Genomic DNA, 17,826 nt, shown 5'->3' with positions numbered 1-17,826 from the left:
TTCCAAGTCATCTGGACATAGCTCCGAGGGCCTCCTCTCAATTACCTCCACAAAATTTAATGGAACAATTTTCTTTTGTGGTCCTGGGCTATCTGCATGTATGTTATTGGCAAGGAGAAACTTGGATTTCTTACTGGCATAGAGGCTGTCTACTTTTCAATGTAGTGATTCGTCACAAATTGACGCATGGGATTCCTCAAATGCTATTGTTATGGGTTGGATCCTCAACTCTATGGAACTGGGTATTGGCTCTTCCTATTACTTCTATGATTCTGCTACCGATATGTGGAAATCCCTCGATGAGACATATGAGACCATATCTAACAAGCCCCGTATCTTCCAGTTGATCACTGAGCTCTATTCTCTCACCCAAGAGAATTTGTCAGTTACTGAATATTTTGGTGCACTAAAGAGTCGTTGGGAAGAATTGAGTCATCTGTAACCCTTGAGTGAGCTTCCAGATAGACGCAGAGCAGAGATTGTGAGGATACGGCAAGATGAATAGTGAACAGTGAACAGGAGAGGACTGCATTTACCCCCACCATTGTCCCATCTGGGGATCGAAGTGGGGTGGTTTAGATTCTCGAGGAGGTTTTATTAGAGGACGAGGCCATGGTCGTGGTAAGTTTATGCGCACCTTCTGCAATTGGTCCGGACATACTCGGGATTGGTGCTTCAAATTGCATGGATGTCCTACTGCCCATATCACTACTTTTGATGAGATCGGGACCATATCTGACTCTTTCGGTGGTCGTCCTTTTGACATCTCTCATGTCTTCGATCAGTTGGACATAATTACCATGACCAGAGTCGATGTTATGGATCTTTAGGGCCTTCAGATGCTTCAGACCCAGTCCATGCCTCTTGCCTCTTCTGCTTCATAGCCACCTGCCTCTTCCTTCATTGCGACCACATGTATTGCACTCCATGCCTCTTCCACTCATGCGACTTGGATTATTGATTCGGGGGCATCAAATCATATGACTGGTGATCACACTTGTCTTATTCCATCTAGTTCCCCTACTTGCAGCCATCTAGTACGTCCAACTGATGTGACTTCTACTCTTGTAGAATCCATTGGCTGTGTCTTTTTCTCCTAATCTCACATTGTCCAATGTTTTCTATGTTCCTAAATTTCGTACAAAATTGATCTCTGTTCATAGCCTTATAAAAGACCTCAACTGTTGTGTGATTTTCTTCCATTCTCATTGCATCTTTCAGGACTTGAATACGAAGTGGACTATTGGTTTGGGCCATGAGCGCGTTGGTCTCTACTTTCTGCATCAAGGGGAGCTGTCTGCTAGGAATGATGCTTCATCGAGTTTTTTTACTTATGTTTCTCATTGTTTCGAGTCTAGTAAGGAGTTGGCTGCCTTATGGTATGCATGGCTTGATCATGTGTCTTTCAAGACTTTGAAATTTTTTCTTCTTAAGTTTAATAAGTTGAATAATGTTTCTTTCAAGACTTTGCAACTGTTCATGGAAAATCAATTGCATATTGAAGAGATTGAGAAAGACTAGGGTTGACCTATTGAGCTTTCATCTTTTAGGCTTGACCCACGTTGGGTTAGGCTTGAGTTAGTGTGTTAGGCCCAAAGGCTAGGTCTGGGCCTAACATTCATTCATGTTTGTTAATTGGGCTGAGATTGGGCTATGTATAAAAGCCATATATTATATACTTTCATTTATAGACTTTGAAAGCCTTCTCTACTCAAATGTTTATGATTATAGGCCCATCTACTGTGTGGAAAATTAATCACATGGGTGCGATTATTCACACCACTTTGAAAATGGCACTGGCTCATCCTCTAATCATGATTGATGCATGTAAGGCAAGGCCAAGGTGTTCCATAACAGTAATGGTGGCCGTAATGGCCACTGACGGTACCGTTACAATATGGGCCATAACAACCATTACGACCTTTTATATATATATATAGCCTTTTTTTCTATAATGGCCTTTACAACCATTTCAACCCTATATAGTCTTCATGCTCCTCATCGTTAAGGTCCATCTAGAACACAATGCTTTACACCACTCCTTCCCCTAAAAAATCTGTTGCAATGTCTTATAAGATTCTCTTTATAGTGCACCATCTTGTCTTTATGGAGCCTTGGGAATTTAGCAGATCGTCTTTAAGTTGCTTTTAGAACCCACCTCGACAGTCTAAGTTCCCTCACTACTACAAACATATGGTCTCATCCTTTGGTTTTTTTTTTGTTTTGTTTTGTTTTGTTTTGTTTTTTTTTTTTCATTCCCATAAAATTGGGACATCAAACCAGCTTCATCTAATGTTTTGATTATCAGTATTGATAGATGTATCGCACCCTTGGAATACAGAAACATATCGGGTATTGCATGGGAAATATCAGGTGTATCGTGTAATATATCACTATTTTTGGGAAACATAAGGAAACACTGGGAAATTGGTTGGGATTTTTCAATGAAACTTTAGGGGATGTTAAAAAAGACATCATTACATATTTAATCAAAAGATCATAAAAAAAAAAGTGCATATAATAAGTTTCCTTTTTATAGCTAAACTATGTGCTCTTTTATATATATATATATATATATATAGAAATGATGCAACTATCTTAAAAACCAGTTCATATTATCTATAAATGTAAGAAGACATGTGAAAAGAAAACACAAGAAATACATTCAAAAATTCAGAACTTCTGCCAATTTGTACTCAACTTCCAACCATTCTAAAGTGATTTTTTTTTCCACAATTTAATTGCCAAGTTAAGTGGGGGATATTTTGGGTCCTCCCAATTTCTTCCAATTTTCCCCAATTAGCAAATCAGTATAATTGATATTCTGAGCATCCAACATCCATAAACACATGAATCTTAAGGCTGAATAACCACTAATCAATCTAGAATTTTTGAAAAAAAATAAATTTCTATTTTTTTTTTATAGTTTTTGTTATTATTATTATTATTTTTCAAGTTTCAAAAACTTCCATAATCTATAGATCAGCCTCTAACCACTAATGTGATTTTTCCATACTATAATTTCAAGTTAAATAAGTGAAATTGGAGAAATTTTGGATTTTCCCCAAATTTTCTATTTTTACCAAATACGCAAATCAGAGGTTGGAATCCATAATTGAGCATGCAAAATATGTAAAATCATGAAATTTTTTGTTGTTGTGGTAATTCTAGTGTTCAAAGTATTAGTATCGCTACAAGTTTCGTTGGTCAGGGATATGGAAACAATATCGATATCGCCGATAATATCGCTGATAATTGGAAATGCAGGAAAATATGGGAAAAGTGGTAGAATTTTTAGTTAGACTTTAGGAGATGCTAAAATACATATATTTGCATATTTATTATTTAGGAATAAAAAATTTGCAAAAAGAATGTATACGCAATAAGTATCCATTTAATGGGGGCTTAAAAGCATGTGTCGTCATAAGAAATAGTTTAACCCCATCCCATTCATACCATTTAACCATCCAACCATCCATCCAACCTTCCATCCAAACATCCATCAATATTGCATAATATCGACAACTCGTGATATTTTGCTAAGAAATCATCAACATCAGGAAATGAAACAAAAGATTGTAGCCTTGATATAACGCATGCTGCGATGATGATAATATTGAGATATTATCAATCTTAGCAATGACGAATTGAAAATTGCAAACAACAATGTGCTCATTAAAAAATTTGAAATATAATTTTTTAATAAACAAACTTTCTATGATATCTCTACGTTGGCGATATTATTGAAATATCGTCGATACACTTGTGATACAAGTGTCACCTAGAATTTACATTGTCGAAAATATTGGTGATACATTGGCGACATCAATACATTGGCAATACAAGCGACACCTGAAATTTATACAATTGAAAATATTGGCAATATCGATACGTTGGTGGTACTTGGCAATATATTGTTGATGCTTGGAATTTCTAATATTACCGGTGTTATCGATATCGCTACCGGTGTTATTGGTATCTCTAAGCTGGAGATAATAATAATATCGGAGATATTTCGATAATATCGGAGATAATTCAAACAATAGGTAATTCTAAGTTATTTAGAACACAAACAAATTTGAAAAATCTCACCATTTGCAAATATGGTCCACCCGTTCTTTGATCTTAATTTCCACACCAAAATCGCATGTTCCAAAAATTGAAAAGGGTTGGTTGATTTTTGGTTAGGAAGGGATTAGAAGCAAAAGAATTAAGAGAATGCGAATTTAGAGGGTTTTTTGTTTTTGTTTTTGTTTTTCGATAGGTGGTGTCCTTTGGAATGCAATGTATTAATATTTCCACGATACATGGAAGAATATAACTGTGATATAATGGAAATATTGCAATGTATTAATATTTCCACGATACATTCGATATTTCACGAGATATCGACCGATACCCGGAGATTGTAACACTTTTGGGTAATTTCGTATTGCTGAAGTTGATACCGATAGTATCGGCTGATACTATCGATACCACAAACACTACCTTCATCCACTTAGTAGAAGCACTCGCAAACCCATCTCCTTGTCTATAAGGAACCAACTTCAAGAAATTACACAACGGAAGAAGACTCCCAAACAGTATCCTCCCATAACCTTATTATTATTTTTTTTTGTCAAATATTTTAGCACTGAACTTTACTCCTGTCTCCCTTCTCTACATAACACATTCTTTCCATGTTAAATCACTTCTAATCACTATATATGTCACCCTTCATGCCTCATATCCACACACTTAGAATGCCTCTACATTTATATCCATCATCTTTTGACCATACTCACTTCAAAAACTTTATGCTCTTTTTTGAACATCCCATGACCGCTTGCTTTAGAGCAGTTTCATCTCTCAAATTATTAACCTCAATCCTCTGCATCTTTGGGGATTGTGACCGCCTTCCTATTTACTCAATTGGAAAACCATATTGATCAAGCATTGAATAATGGCTCGTTTAGGAGCTTGTATTGGGGAAAAAATTGGAATCTAAATCAGAATCACCATGGAATCAATGTGAATTGGAATCCGTAGTTGTCTTTGGTAGCTTGTAATTAAAATGCATTGGAATTCAAAAATTGTGTTTGAATCAAGGTGTGCCAAAACGATTACGTATCGGCCGTATCGGCCGATACGTATCGGTAATGGTGAAGGCCGATACGCGTTTCGGGGTCGTATCGGCCGTTATGGTTTTTTGTGCCCGTATCGGCCGATATGGGCCCGTTACCGGCGTAACGGCCGTTACTGACCCGTCACTCCTTCTACTACTAATTTCGACCAACCTTGGTTGGGTATTTGAGGAAAAAACACATTATATTACGGATTTTGTTGAATCAAAGCTCGGTGGGCTATTTTTCAGAAATTCGTCAAAAATAAGTATTTATACTTTTTTTAATATGTTTTGCTGTTTTAATCATGTCGTATGATGTGTTAATCATAGTAGAACATGTTAATATGCATTTTACAGATTTGGGGTGCCATTTAATATTTTTTAAATATTTTTTCTATTTACACATGAATTTTGACCCTTTTTTTTTTAAAATTTGAAAAATCAATTTTTAATGGTTGTTTTGCTGTTTTAATCATGCCATATGATGTGTTAATCATAGTAGAACTTGTTACTGTACATTTTACAGATTTGGGGTGCCATTTAATATTTTTTTTTAATATTTTTTTCTATTTACGCATGAATTTTGACCCTTTTTTTTAAAATTCGAAAAATCAATTTTTAATGGTTGTTTTGTTGTTTTAATCATGCCATATGATGTGTTAATCATATTAGAACATGTTAATGTGCATTTTACAGATTTGGGGTGCCAGTTTATATTTTTTAAATATTTTTTTCTATTTACGCATGAATTTTGCTCCTTTTTTTTAAAATTCAAAAAATCAATTTTTAATGATTGTTGTGTTGTTTTAATCATGTCATATGATGTGTTAATCATAGTAGAACATGTTAATGTGCATTTTACAGATTTGGGGTGCCATTTTATATTTTTTAAATATTTTTTTCTATTTACGCATGAATTTTGGCAATTTTTTTTTTAAAATTCAAAAAATCAATTTTTAATGGTTGTATTGCTGTTTTAATCATGCCATATGATGTGTTAATCATAGTAGAATATGTTAATGTGCATTTTACAGATTTGGGGTGCCATTTTATATATTTTATATATTTTTTACTATTTACGCATGAATTTTGACCATTTTTTTAAATTCGAAAAATCAATTTTTAATGGTTGTTTTGTTGTTTTAATCATGCCATATGATGTGTTAATCATAGTAGAACATGCTAATGTGCATTTTACAGATTTGGGGTGCCATTTTATAATTTTTTAATATTATTTTTCTATTTACGCATTAATTATGGCCCTTTTTTTTCAAAATTCGAAAAATAATTTTTTAACGATTGTTTTACTGTTTTAATTATGCCATGTGATCTGTTAATCATAGTAGAACATGTTAATGTGTATTTACAGATTTGGGGTGTCATTTTATAATTTTTTTCTATTTTCGAATTAGTGACTTTATGTTTTTATTTGCTTATATTGGACAGGTTTTGCCTTGGAGCTTCTTAGGATTTAGTTAGAATATAAAATCATCTTTATTAACATAGGTCATACACTCATACTCATATCTAATTATCTAATTTCTACCTAAACCTAAAGAAATGTCTGGGTCTGACCAACAACAAGTGATGATATTGGATGGCAACATTGTGAGAGGGTTGGTGGTACTAGGCACCAAATGAAGTGCAAGTATTGTGATAGACTAGTGACTGGTGGAATTATCCGTCTCAAACAACATTTGGCACATCGAAAGGGTCAAGTTGCGCCATGTAGTAGAGTACCGAAAGAGATAATGCTTTTAATGCAAGTTAGTCTGGATGAGTCGAAGGGTAAACGTGCTGCTATACAAAAGAAGAAAGATAATATTTTGGATGCAGCTCGATAGGAAGTGTTTGGTCTTGAATATATGAGCATTCGTGATGAAGATATTATTGATTCTGACGAAGATTTAGATCGAGAATTTACTATAGCTAGGAGAGAGAGCTTGCGTCTAGCTCGTGAAGAGGAAGAACGTCGCCGCATGTTTGGCATGCATGGGTCAGTGCGTGATACAGGGGGGCAGTAGGAGTGGGAGTGCAACTGTTTCTGCAGGTGGGGGTGGGGGGGTAGGTTTGGTGGGTTACGACGTATGTTTGGGAGCCGATGACAGACATCTTCACGTGATGCCCCTATACGTTTGGATGAAGAAGTAAATGAGCCTAGGAGGCCCTCTATTGATCCAATCTTGTTTAGGAAAGAATCAACTAAACAAAAGAAGATAAAACAAATGTGGAGTAGAACTTCCGTTGAGAAATTAGGTAGAGCAGCAGCAAAGTTATTTATACATGCCAACATACCTCCTAACGCAGCCAATTCTCCATATTGGCAGGTGGTAATTGATGCAGCAGCAGAAGCAGGTGAAGGAATAAAAGCTCCCACGGCTAAGGAGATTAGGGGGAAATGGACAGATGCAGAGTATGCGGATGTGAAAGCATACATGGCTACCTTTAAACCTGTATGGCAAGCCAGAGGATGCACAATCATGTGTGATGGTTGGACTGGCCCAACCAAACACAGCATGATCAACTTCATGGTGTACTGCCACTTAGGAACTATATACCACAAGTCAATTGATGCCTCAGAGGCAACAAAAAATTCTACTTATATTAATGGACTAATGGATAAAGTTGTGGACGAGATTGGAGAGGAGAATATAGTGCAGATTGTGACAGATAATGAAGCAACATAAAAGTTTGCAGGACATGTTGATGGATAAGAGAAAACATCTTTTTTAGTCACCATGTGCCGCCCATTGTATTGATCTTATAGTGGAAGATATTGGGAAGAAGAATGTTAAGGAAATGGTCGAAAGGGCAAAGGAAGTAACGACATTTATTTACAACCATAATCAAGTAGTTGCAATAATGAGAAAGTTCACGAAAGGACGAGAGTTGTTGAGGCCTGCGACGACTAGATTCGCAACAAACTTTATAGCATTAGAGAGTTTATTCCAGCATAGGGAAGAGTTGAGTGAGATGTTTGCTTTCCAAGAATGGCTCAACATAAAACATGGGAAGAAGACATCAGGGACACCGGTCGAAGTTGCGAACACCATACGGGACAACAAATATTGGAAGAAGGTCAAGGCGATCCTAAAGGTGATGGAGCCACTAATGAGGGTACTCCGTCTTGTTGAATCCGATGAAGCACCTACCATGGGTTTCCTATATGATGCCATGGATAAGGCAAAGTTTGCAATTTAACGTGATTGTAGAAGTTAGGAGACTTATTGGAAGATGATCGACAAGAGATGGACAAAACAACTCCATCACGATCTTCATGCAGTAGGTTAATACCTAAATCCTAGGTATAGATATGCCCAATCATTTGTTGCGGATGATGAAGTTTGTGTCGGGCTAAAAAATGTGATAAAGAGATTAGAGCCTGACTTAGATCTGTAAATAAAGGCATTGAATGAATTAGATACATTTGAAAATCGCCTTGGTAGCTTTGGAGATGCTCTTGTATAGCATGCAATATCTAGGTTGCAACCGGCTGAAAGGTAGATTAATTTCGGAGAGAGTACGAAGGCTCACCAAAAAATTGCAGTAAAAGTTTTGAGCTAGACAACATCTTCCTCTAGCTGCGAAAGGAATTGGAGTTGTTTTGCGCTCATTCATTCAAAGAATATGAATAGATTGCAGACTAAAACATTAGATAGACTTGTCTTCATGCACTACAATATAAAACTAAGAATGCGACAACATCATAGGAGCATTACAGCTGCTGATGACGGAGACTACTGTCTAATAAACTTGGACAATATTTATGATGAGGATGACCCACTTCTACCTTGGTTGGAAATAAGGGAAAAGCAAATTGAAGAGGATAGTGAAGAATTGGAAATTGATGACCCAGAAATACGCAGAGCACAACAAGAGAGTCGTGCAGATGTGTTGGACCCAGTAAGAGGGGCAACGTTTATGCCACGTACGGATACGGCTCAAGATCAACAAAACAGTACGAGCAGTGGTAGCATGATTGTGTCGGATGATGACGATGACCCCCCTGCCCCTGGTGCTGGCACTTCTGGTGTTGCTCAACGCCCTATACAGCCGTCGACACTACTAATTATTTTTTTTAATATTCTTGACTTGAGGATGACAGGTCATAGACAGGAATCACAGTCATGTGCACAGGTATGTTCGAGAAATTCCTCAAAAATAATTGCAAACACCTAATGTAAGATATTTTCATTTTACATTCATTCTAATATATCTATCATTGATAGTAGATAGTTAGAAAATTAAATATATGAATTTTGTAGTCAAATTCAGGTTATCTGGTTCATAAATTCATCAGACAGTCCGATACAACTTCTCACCAAAGAGTGGACCGTTAAACCACCATAAACTTGTTCCAATTTATAAATGAATGCATATTTGGAATGCTTAGAATATTCTGGATTTAATCCATATTTTTTCATATTTTTTTGTCAAAAAAAATTTTGCGCCGTTACGGGCCGTTACGCCCCCGTATCACCATTATGCCCACGTATCTATATCGGTTTTGGAGGACACCGTTATGCCAACCGATACCGATACGGGACACCTTGGTTTGAATGCTTGTAATTGGAATGCACTAGAATTCAAAAATTGTGTTTGAATGCTTGTAATTGGAATGCATTGTAATTATTTAATATATTCACAGGAACCTGAATTTTAGCTAAATTAATTTTTATATCTCAACTTTGTGATATTTGACATAATGATTATAACAAGCCCACTGAATAATGAGGAAATTCCGAGCCTCAGTTGGGCCAGAAATGTAAGGATCACAAACGAGCAACTTGTCAATGTTTTTAAACCGCCCATTTAGATGGCTAACATTTGGATGGTTCGGATCATTTTATTGGTGTGATTTTATTGTTGCAGTCGATAGCTGGATTTTGTTGAGGTATCATTAGCATGCCACACCATGGTGTGCCATAAAGGCCATTATCTAAAGGTAATGGTGGCATCCAGTACACGTATGGGAAAAAATGAGCCGTAAAGGCCACTATAACCCTTGTAATGGCCCGTTACGCACCGCTGTAAAGGCTGTAACGGCACCATAATGGTCCATTATGGGGCCGATATAGGTTTTTCAGGTTTTTTGTTCCACTAAAAAAAGAGACCGTAACGGCCGTTACGGCTTGTATCGTAAACGTAACGGTGGTGGCCGTTACAACCACTGTTACCGTTATAGAATGCCTTGTGCCACGTGTATGACAAATTAGTAGCCTAGTGACACCTCTGTTACTCGTGTGACTCTCCTACCATTTAAAAGAGAGCCAAAAAGGCATTTCACACCAATCACACTGAATTCACAGCAAACAAAGGGATTTCAAAACACATCAAAAAGTAACTTTTCATTTACTACCGATTCCATTTACCTTTGATTACACGGCACCAAATGCACCAAAAGTGTGCATTTACAGTCAATTACCTCTGAATGCACACAAATACAAGGTGCCAAATGACACCTAAAGGGATAAAAAATACAGTGGAAGGCCTTAAAAAATAAATAAAATACAGCGGAAGGTTTGCTGCTGTTCAGTTAGGATGGGCATTTGTTTCAAATTTTTATTTTTATTTTTTTTCCAGTTGCTTCTTGCTTGATAGTGCTTTCTCACATTAAAGATGTTGTGGCTACAATTGTTAATTAATTAATTTGTTGTTTTTTCCTAGGAAAAAATGATGCTCAAACCTGGCCGGCGTTTGATTGCATTTGCACTTCTTCATCAAGCATATTCAAAGCAGCAATCATCTTCAAACCCATTTATCTCTTTTCTTATAAATGTAAGCATGATGGTTTTGCTCACATTGTTTAGATTTTCAAAATTTCAGTCTTTCTTTCTTTCATAAGATGGATACATGTTTCAATGTCGGACATGTATATGAAATGCCCAATGTGGATTTTATGATTAGGAGGATCTGTTTCTTTAAAAAAAAAAGTCAAAGAGAAAAACAAGATACAAGGATATGTGAGGATACACATTGATTTAATATTTTAACAGCTAAATATTATGTGAGGTTTGACCTTTTATACTTTTCGATTCTTGGCATTTTATAGGCAGCATGCGACGATGCAACTGAAAAAACTGAAAGGGCATTCATTCTTCAATTGTTGGGTCCTGCCGGTTCCAGCACTAGTAAAGAGGTCTCACAGTTACTCTTTTGCTATCTATCTTCCCAGTTTTTTTTTTTTTCAATTATTGTCTTGTTCTTCCTGTTTCGTGATTTAGACTTGTTATTTGTTATGCAGGTTCTAAAACAGTCTTCTGTAGATTTCATCAAAGGATATGATCCTTTATCACATGTGAGTTTATAAATATGGCTTCTGATAGAAGTAAAGAGGTTGTTCATTGCTGAGGATCTGAGATTACACTGACAAAGCATTTGACTTGGTGCAATGTTCTCTTAATTTCCTGACGTCGACTGCCATTTTAATTGTTTTAATGGATGAACAGGCATTTCCGTCACATGATCAGTTGCAGAAACAATATTGTGATAAGGCACAAGAAGAACCATATGATTGTGCATTCAGGAGATCAGCTGTTAAAAATGCAATACCAGACCCTGACATACCCTGCGGCTGTGATTCCAATGCACCAGAGTATGTATGGCTCAGTCTTGCGAAACAGATTTGGCTTTTAAGATTTACTGCTTACTGCTGAGTGTCATAAAGAATTCACACATATGCAATGGGCTAGCTTGTGGGGTTTCATATCTTTGTTATTGCTTCATGTTTTTATGATATTTGTGAATATTTCAGGCTCGAATTTACACCACCTGGAGCCAAACCAAGAATTGGGTATGGAGAAAGAGATGGAGCGATAGCTGGACTACTGCAAAATCTATCATTGGAAGCACTTGGTCCTCAGTGGATCAGGCCTCTTCCACCAAGGATCCCAATACAAGATGGAGAGGCAAGTATTCTACTAGGAGTTGATATTTCTTAATTGTTCGTGTGCTTGGTGTGTACTAACCCTGTTTTGAATTTCCTACAGCATATATGGCTCAACCTTGACAATACTCACGAGCTATTGTGGGATTATGGAATGTGTGCTGACACTAGTCGAGGGGCTGCAATTAGGGATTTAATTGCAAAAGCCTTGAGGGGACCACTTGTGCCTCAGCAGCAAGAGGTGTTTACTACAATTTTATGTGTAACAATTGGAAGAATGAACCTTACTTTATGCAAATAAATTAGCTTTCATGTTTTGTCTAAATATTTGGCATTTCACAGTACTTTGACAAACCCATTTAATTGGTACTTTGATGAATGGCAGCCTTAAGCTCTTTCATCTGAGGGCTGTTTGCAGCACTGAATCTGGTTGAACGAAACTGATGGTTGGAGCTTGAAGGGAGAATCAGGAATGGTGAAACGGTGACTCTCGACGGACCAGGTTGGGTGAGTGTTGTTGTGGCAGAATGCCGAGACCGCACAGACGAATGGCATATGGTCTGGGAAAAGGAAAAGGAGCACAATGGGATACCCCCATCTGGAGAAGTCCTTTTGCATGGACCCAATGAGGGGGACAAAGTTGTGGTGGTGCGGAGTTCCAGAGAAGAGGGAGCCTGGCGAATGGAGTACCTAACAGGAAATGGAAGCGGAAAAGAGCGTCAACAACAAAGGGTACAACAGGATGAGGGAGCGTGGATCCCTGTTGTTAATGACAGAAAAACCAAAAGGCTTGACATGACAAGAGGAACTCAGTGGTGGTTAAGGAATACCTGACTCTGTTTGTTGATAGATTCCCCGCAAATTGGTTTGACTTCGATTTCTCAAGGGTTTTTGTGCACTTTGGAAGAATCATGGACATATCTATCCCAACTGTTCGAGGATCTAGGCAGCGCATGGGTTCTGTGTTTGTGTTTGTTAGGTTTGAAAGTGGGAAGGATCTACCAAAGGCCATTGAAGGTCTCCATGGTAAAAAAAATTCGGGGGGAGGGGGGGGGGGGGGGGGATAAGGATTCGTGTTCAGGTGGCAAGGTTTGGCCCAGTGTTTCAAATAGTGCCCGTAGCGTACACTACGTTGCGTCCCAAATAGCGTAAATCCCCTGTAGCATATGCTACAACTATGTAGTGCGTAGCGTCCGTAGCGTAAGCTACAATGTATTTTTTTACTATTTTATTTATTATTATTATTTTCACGTTTTCTTTGTTTCTAATGTTGAGGAATGTGACACTTGTATTATACTTGATACTTTTAACCTATGAGATTTTTATTTCTTTTCATAATTGTGATTTGTGGTTTCAATTAGACATTATTAATCAAAGTGGTTTGCTTAGAAAGTTGTTGATGTGATAATTATATGATTTGGCTTTATATTTGTGGATTGGCTTTTGATAAATAATAACTAATAACTTTTTTGAACATGCTTATAATTGATAAAATGAATCATCTTTTAGGCATTTTTATATTTTTTTTCCTTATTTTTTTTTCCACTATCTATTATATTTGTCCTATTTTTAAATTAAAAAATAGAAGTATCGTGTAGCTTAAGCTACACGCTACGTATTTACGCTACACTCTATAGAGGGCTGAGCGCTACACATCACGCTACCGCTATTTAAAACATTGGTTTGGCTCTAAGGTACTGAATCTCGAAGCAGCTCTCCCTCGATCTGTCGGGATGAAATAGGAGAAGTCTATTACAGTTGGTGGACTCCTAGGCCCCCTTATAAGTCACTCTAGGGCTGTAAATACTGTTGGCAATGGTGGATTCTTATATTCCCTTATGGGTACATCTGCCAGCTAGGATTCCTCTCCCCACCCATATGGCAATCGCAACTTAGACTCCCTCTCATTCTGGCCAATCCTTCTTCTCCGACAATTACAATTCCTTTGGAGGCAATATCTGCAGGTCCTCGAGGGGTTGCAATGGAGCTTAGTGGTCTCACTTAACCCTGGATTTTCTTTGTGGTACCTTGAAATTTGGTTTGCATTCTACTGTAACTTGAATACTGCAGATTAAATCCTTTGATTGCTGGATCAACTCTCTGTGTCGGAGTCTCTGCGACAAATTGAGAACCTGGACAAAATCATCTTCGCAGTTCACCTCCATAGGGTTGGGCTGATCTCTTCCACAGTGAGGTGGAAGGACTGGTCTCCTTTTGGTCGTTCACACAGGTGGCAAGGTTTGGCCCAGTGTTTCAAATAGCGCCCTTAGCGTACACTACATAGCATAACGTGGCCATAGCACTACGTAGCATCCCAAATAGCGTAAATCCCCTGTAGCGTACGCTACAACTATGTAGTGCGTAGCATCCGTAGCGTAAGCTACAATGTATTTTTTTCACGTTTTCTTTGTTTCTAATGTTGAGGAATGTGACACTTGTATTATACTTGATACTTTTAACCTATGAGATTTTTATTTCTTTTCATAATTGTGATTTATGGTTTCAATTAGACATTATTAATCAAAGTGGTTTGCTTAGAAAGTTGTTGATGTGATAATTATATGATTTGGCTTTATATTTGTGGATTGGCTTTTGATAAATAATAACTAATAACTTTTTTGAACATGCTTATAATTGATAAAATGAATCATCTTTTAGGCATTTTTATATTTTTTTTCCTTTTTTTTTTTCCCACTATCTATTATATTTGTCCTATTTTTAAATTAAAAAATAGAAGTATCGTGTAGCTTAAGCTACATGCTACGTATTTACGCTACACTCTATAGAGGGCTGAGCGCTACACATCACGCTACCGCTATTTAAAACACTGGTTTGGCCCTAAGGTGCTGAATCTTGAAGCAGCTCTCCCTCGATCTGTCGGGATGAAATAGGGGAAGTCTATTACAGTTGGTGGACTCCTAGGCCCCCTGATAAGTCACTCCAAGGTTGCAAATACTGTCGGTAATGGTGGATTCTTCAAGGATGCCCTTATGGGTACATCTGCCAGCTAGGATTCCCCTCCCCCCCCTTATATGGCAATCGCAACTTAGACTCCCTCTCATTCTGGCCAATCCTTCTTCTCCAACAATTACAATTCCTCTGGAGGCAATATTTGCAAGTCCTCGAGGGGTTGTAATGGAGCTTAGTGGTCTCACTTAACCCTGGATTTTCTTTGTGGGACCTTGAAATTTGGTTTGCATTCTACTGTAACTTGAATACTGCAGATTAAATCCTTCGATTGCTGGATCAACTCTCTGTGTTGGAGTCTCTGCGACAATTTGAGAGCCTAGACAAAATCATCTTTGCAGTTCACCTCCATAGGGTTGGGCTGATCTCTTCCACAGTGAGGTGGAAGGACTGGTCTCCTTTTGGTCATTTCGATGTCCGGTGTGTTTTTCCCTCCATTCCCCTTGAGATGCTGTCAAGATCCTAATGTCTATTACAGTTGTCTAAGGAAGATCGTCTATTCAAATTCAGGTGCTTTGTGTAGGCTCGCCCGAATACCTGCAATAGAGTCAAGAGATGGGTGGTGGAGGGAGTGAAGTTTTCCGGTCTCCCTCTATACCTCTTGTGGTTGGAACTGCCCCACCTCCTGACCCTTACTCCCGAATGGGGATACCGTCGTATACATGTGAGTTTGAATTCTCCTTACGCGCTCCCGCGGAAGATCCAATGCTCCAGATGGGGATGCATGGATGTTAGGATGGAGGGAGAGTGTCTAGTAACCTAACTCTCCCCTCTGTTCAAAGTCTTGCTCTTCATTCTCGAGAGAATTTGTCTGCAACTGATCCTTGCCTCCTTTCGACAATCGAGATTCATAACCCGTTGGGGCTGACCCTAGACGAACCTTCTCCATCATTAGTTAACCAAGTGAATTTATCAGGAGATGAAAGATTGGATCAAGCCAGTTCCTGCTCTGATATGCTTCGTATCCCACGCGATGACGATTCCCAAGCCACTTTAATGACCTATGCCAAAAATGATGTCACTTAGCATTCTTATTATCTCGAGGTGGGCACTTATCAATGAGGGAGTTTCCCCTCTGTAGCCTCTGCTAGGAAAGAGGCTGGCGGTGTGCAACGCGTCACTCTACTCACTGCCTCCGATTTTGAAGTTTGTCAGCCAGTGCAGCCGATGGTGGACCCCTATCCCTCCCCAGGGCTTGAGGCAGGATACGAGATCCTAACTGCAGCTCGAGGCAATCCCCTTTGCAAGGTGACGTAGGTAGCGATGACCACAAGCAGTGCTGAGATGAAGACACCTGTATCGAGGATGACGCTGGATCCGACACGTGATTCCTCGTCGGCTCACATTGATGGCTCCTCCTCGATGGCTAACACGTAATCTGAATCCCCCCCATCTCTCGAAGACTCTCTCCATGCCTCTTTTGTGGTTGCATTTTCCTCTCCTAATCTCATGGATGCAGTTGTCCCTTCCAGTTCCTCACCCCTTCTTTCTTGCTCGTCTAATCCTCCAACCCCTTCTGCATACCACTCTCATCCCCTCCCCTCGACCGATTCAAGTAAGATAGTGGTTAATCCTCTCCCGAACACTCCAGAGGATGTAGGGCTACTGGCCTTAGTCCCTGACATCACCCCTCCATGCTTCACCACCCTCCCCAGGGACTCGTTAGGGGTAGAGGCTATGGGTTCCCAGCTAGAAAGTGTTACGTGGGCTACAATGATTCCGCCCATTAGGGCGACCTTTGAAAGTAGTAACCTTTCAGACTCTAATTGACTACCCCGAAGTCCCAACCAAGGTTAGTTACGCACTTTTCTAAATCTTATTAGAGAAAAATGCTGGGTGAAGGATGCCATAAGGCATGTAGGGAGATTGCTAGGTGTAGTGTTTGGGGATAAGGATGAAGACCACATCGCTTTATTCTATCAAATGGCAGAAAGGAGAATTGTAATTCCCTCATTCTCATCCCCAAAACTTTGGCCTGACTTAAAGGCAATAGGGAGTTACATAACCTGACAAGGGATGACGAAGTGGAGGATCTTCACATGCCGCGAAGCGTCAGGAAAGGGAGAAGGGTGAGAAGTGTTTCCCCATGAAGATTTTATCTTGGAATGTCCGTGGGTTGGGTTGGCCCCTTAAAATTGCCATTGTTAAGGAAACATGTTCAAAATCAAAAGCTCATTTGATTGTTCTACATGAAATGAAGCTGCAGTCTATTGAAAGGTCTCTAGTTCAAGCTCTGTGGAACAAAAAAAGAATAGAGTGGGAAGCTTTGAATGTTGTAGGGTCTACATGTGTTCTTGTCCTCTGGGACTCGACGATGGGGTGCAAGGAAGATAGCTTCTTAGGTACTTTCTCTGTTAATATCCTTTTTAGGGAGATTTCTTTGGGATTCCGGTGGGTCTTCTCTTCTCAGGGGTCTATGGCCTTTCTCGCCCCTTAGGTTGTCCTTATGGGATGAACTTTCTTTTGCCTTGGTAAGATGGAATCTTTCTTGGTGTTTACGTGGGGACTTCAATGTTATCAGGTTTGTGCATGAGAAGCTAAATGGTTCTAAGATTTCGGCTAGTATGTGTGGCCTTTCGGAATGGATTGGGAAACACGAGCTGGTCAATCTCCCCATGAGGGAAGTCAAATATACTTTGTCCAATTGTCATGATTCCCCAACCATGACCCTCCTAGATAGATTTTTAGTTAGTCCTGACTAGATCCAAAAGTTCCCTCTTGCTTGACAAAGAGGTATGCCTAAACCCACTTTGGATCATTACCCTATCCTTTTGGAAGTAGACATAATTAATTGGGGCCAAAACCATTTGGATTTGAAATTGCCTGGCTGGATGAGTTTCGGAGCTTGGTTCTCGATTGGTGGACCTCT

At 38.8% G+C, this 17,826-nt stretch overlaps 1 protein-coding gene across 2 annotated transcripts in view; it reads left to right on the top strand.

The window, feature by feature from the left end:
- Positions 1-17,826, top strand: part of LOC131245875 (uncharacterized) — a 37,811-nt gene that overhangs the window by 11,469 nt on the left and 8,516 nt on the right. For both annotated transcript variants that reach the window (XR_009171023.1, XM_058245625.1), the window contains exons 2-7: positions 10,772-10,882; positions 11,157-11,243; positions 11,349-11,402; positions 11,554-11,699; positions 11,859-12,012; positions 12,094-12,231. Coding sequence is in view for 1 of the 2 variants with exons in the window: in XM_058245625.1 (XP_058101608.1) it covers positions 10,772-10,882; positions 11,157-11,243; positions 11,349-11,402; positions 11,554-11,699; positions 11,859-12,012; positions 12,094-12,231 (690 nt within the window). In the remaining variant the exon portion in view is untranslated. The remainder of the gene's footprint in view (positions 1-10,771; positions 10,883-11,156; positions 11,244-11,348; positions 11,403-11,553; positions 11,700-11,858; positions 12,013-12,093; positions 12,232-17,826) is intronic.

This window comes from Magnolia sinica, chromosome 5 (assembly GCF_029962835.1).
Source record: "Magnolia sinica isolate HGM2019 chromosome 5, MsV1, whole genome shotgun sequence".
NCBI lineage: Eukaryota > Viridiplantae > Streptophyta > Magnoliopsida > Magnoliales > Magnoliaceae > Magnolia > Magnolia sinica.
Note: the sequence above shows the minus strand (reverse complement) of the source record. Positions and strands in the feature narration are given on the sequence as shown.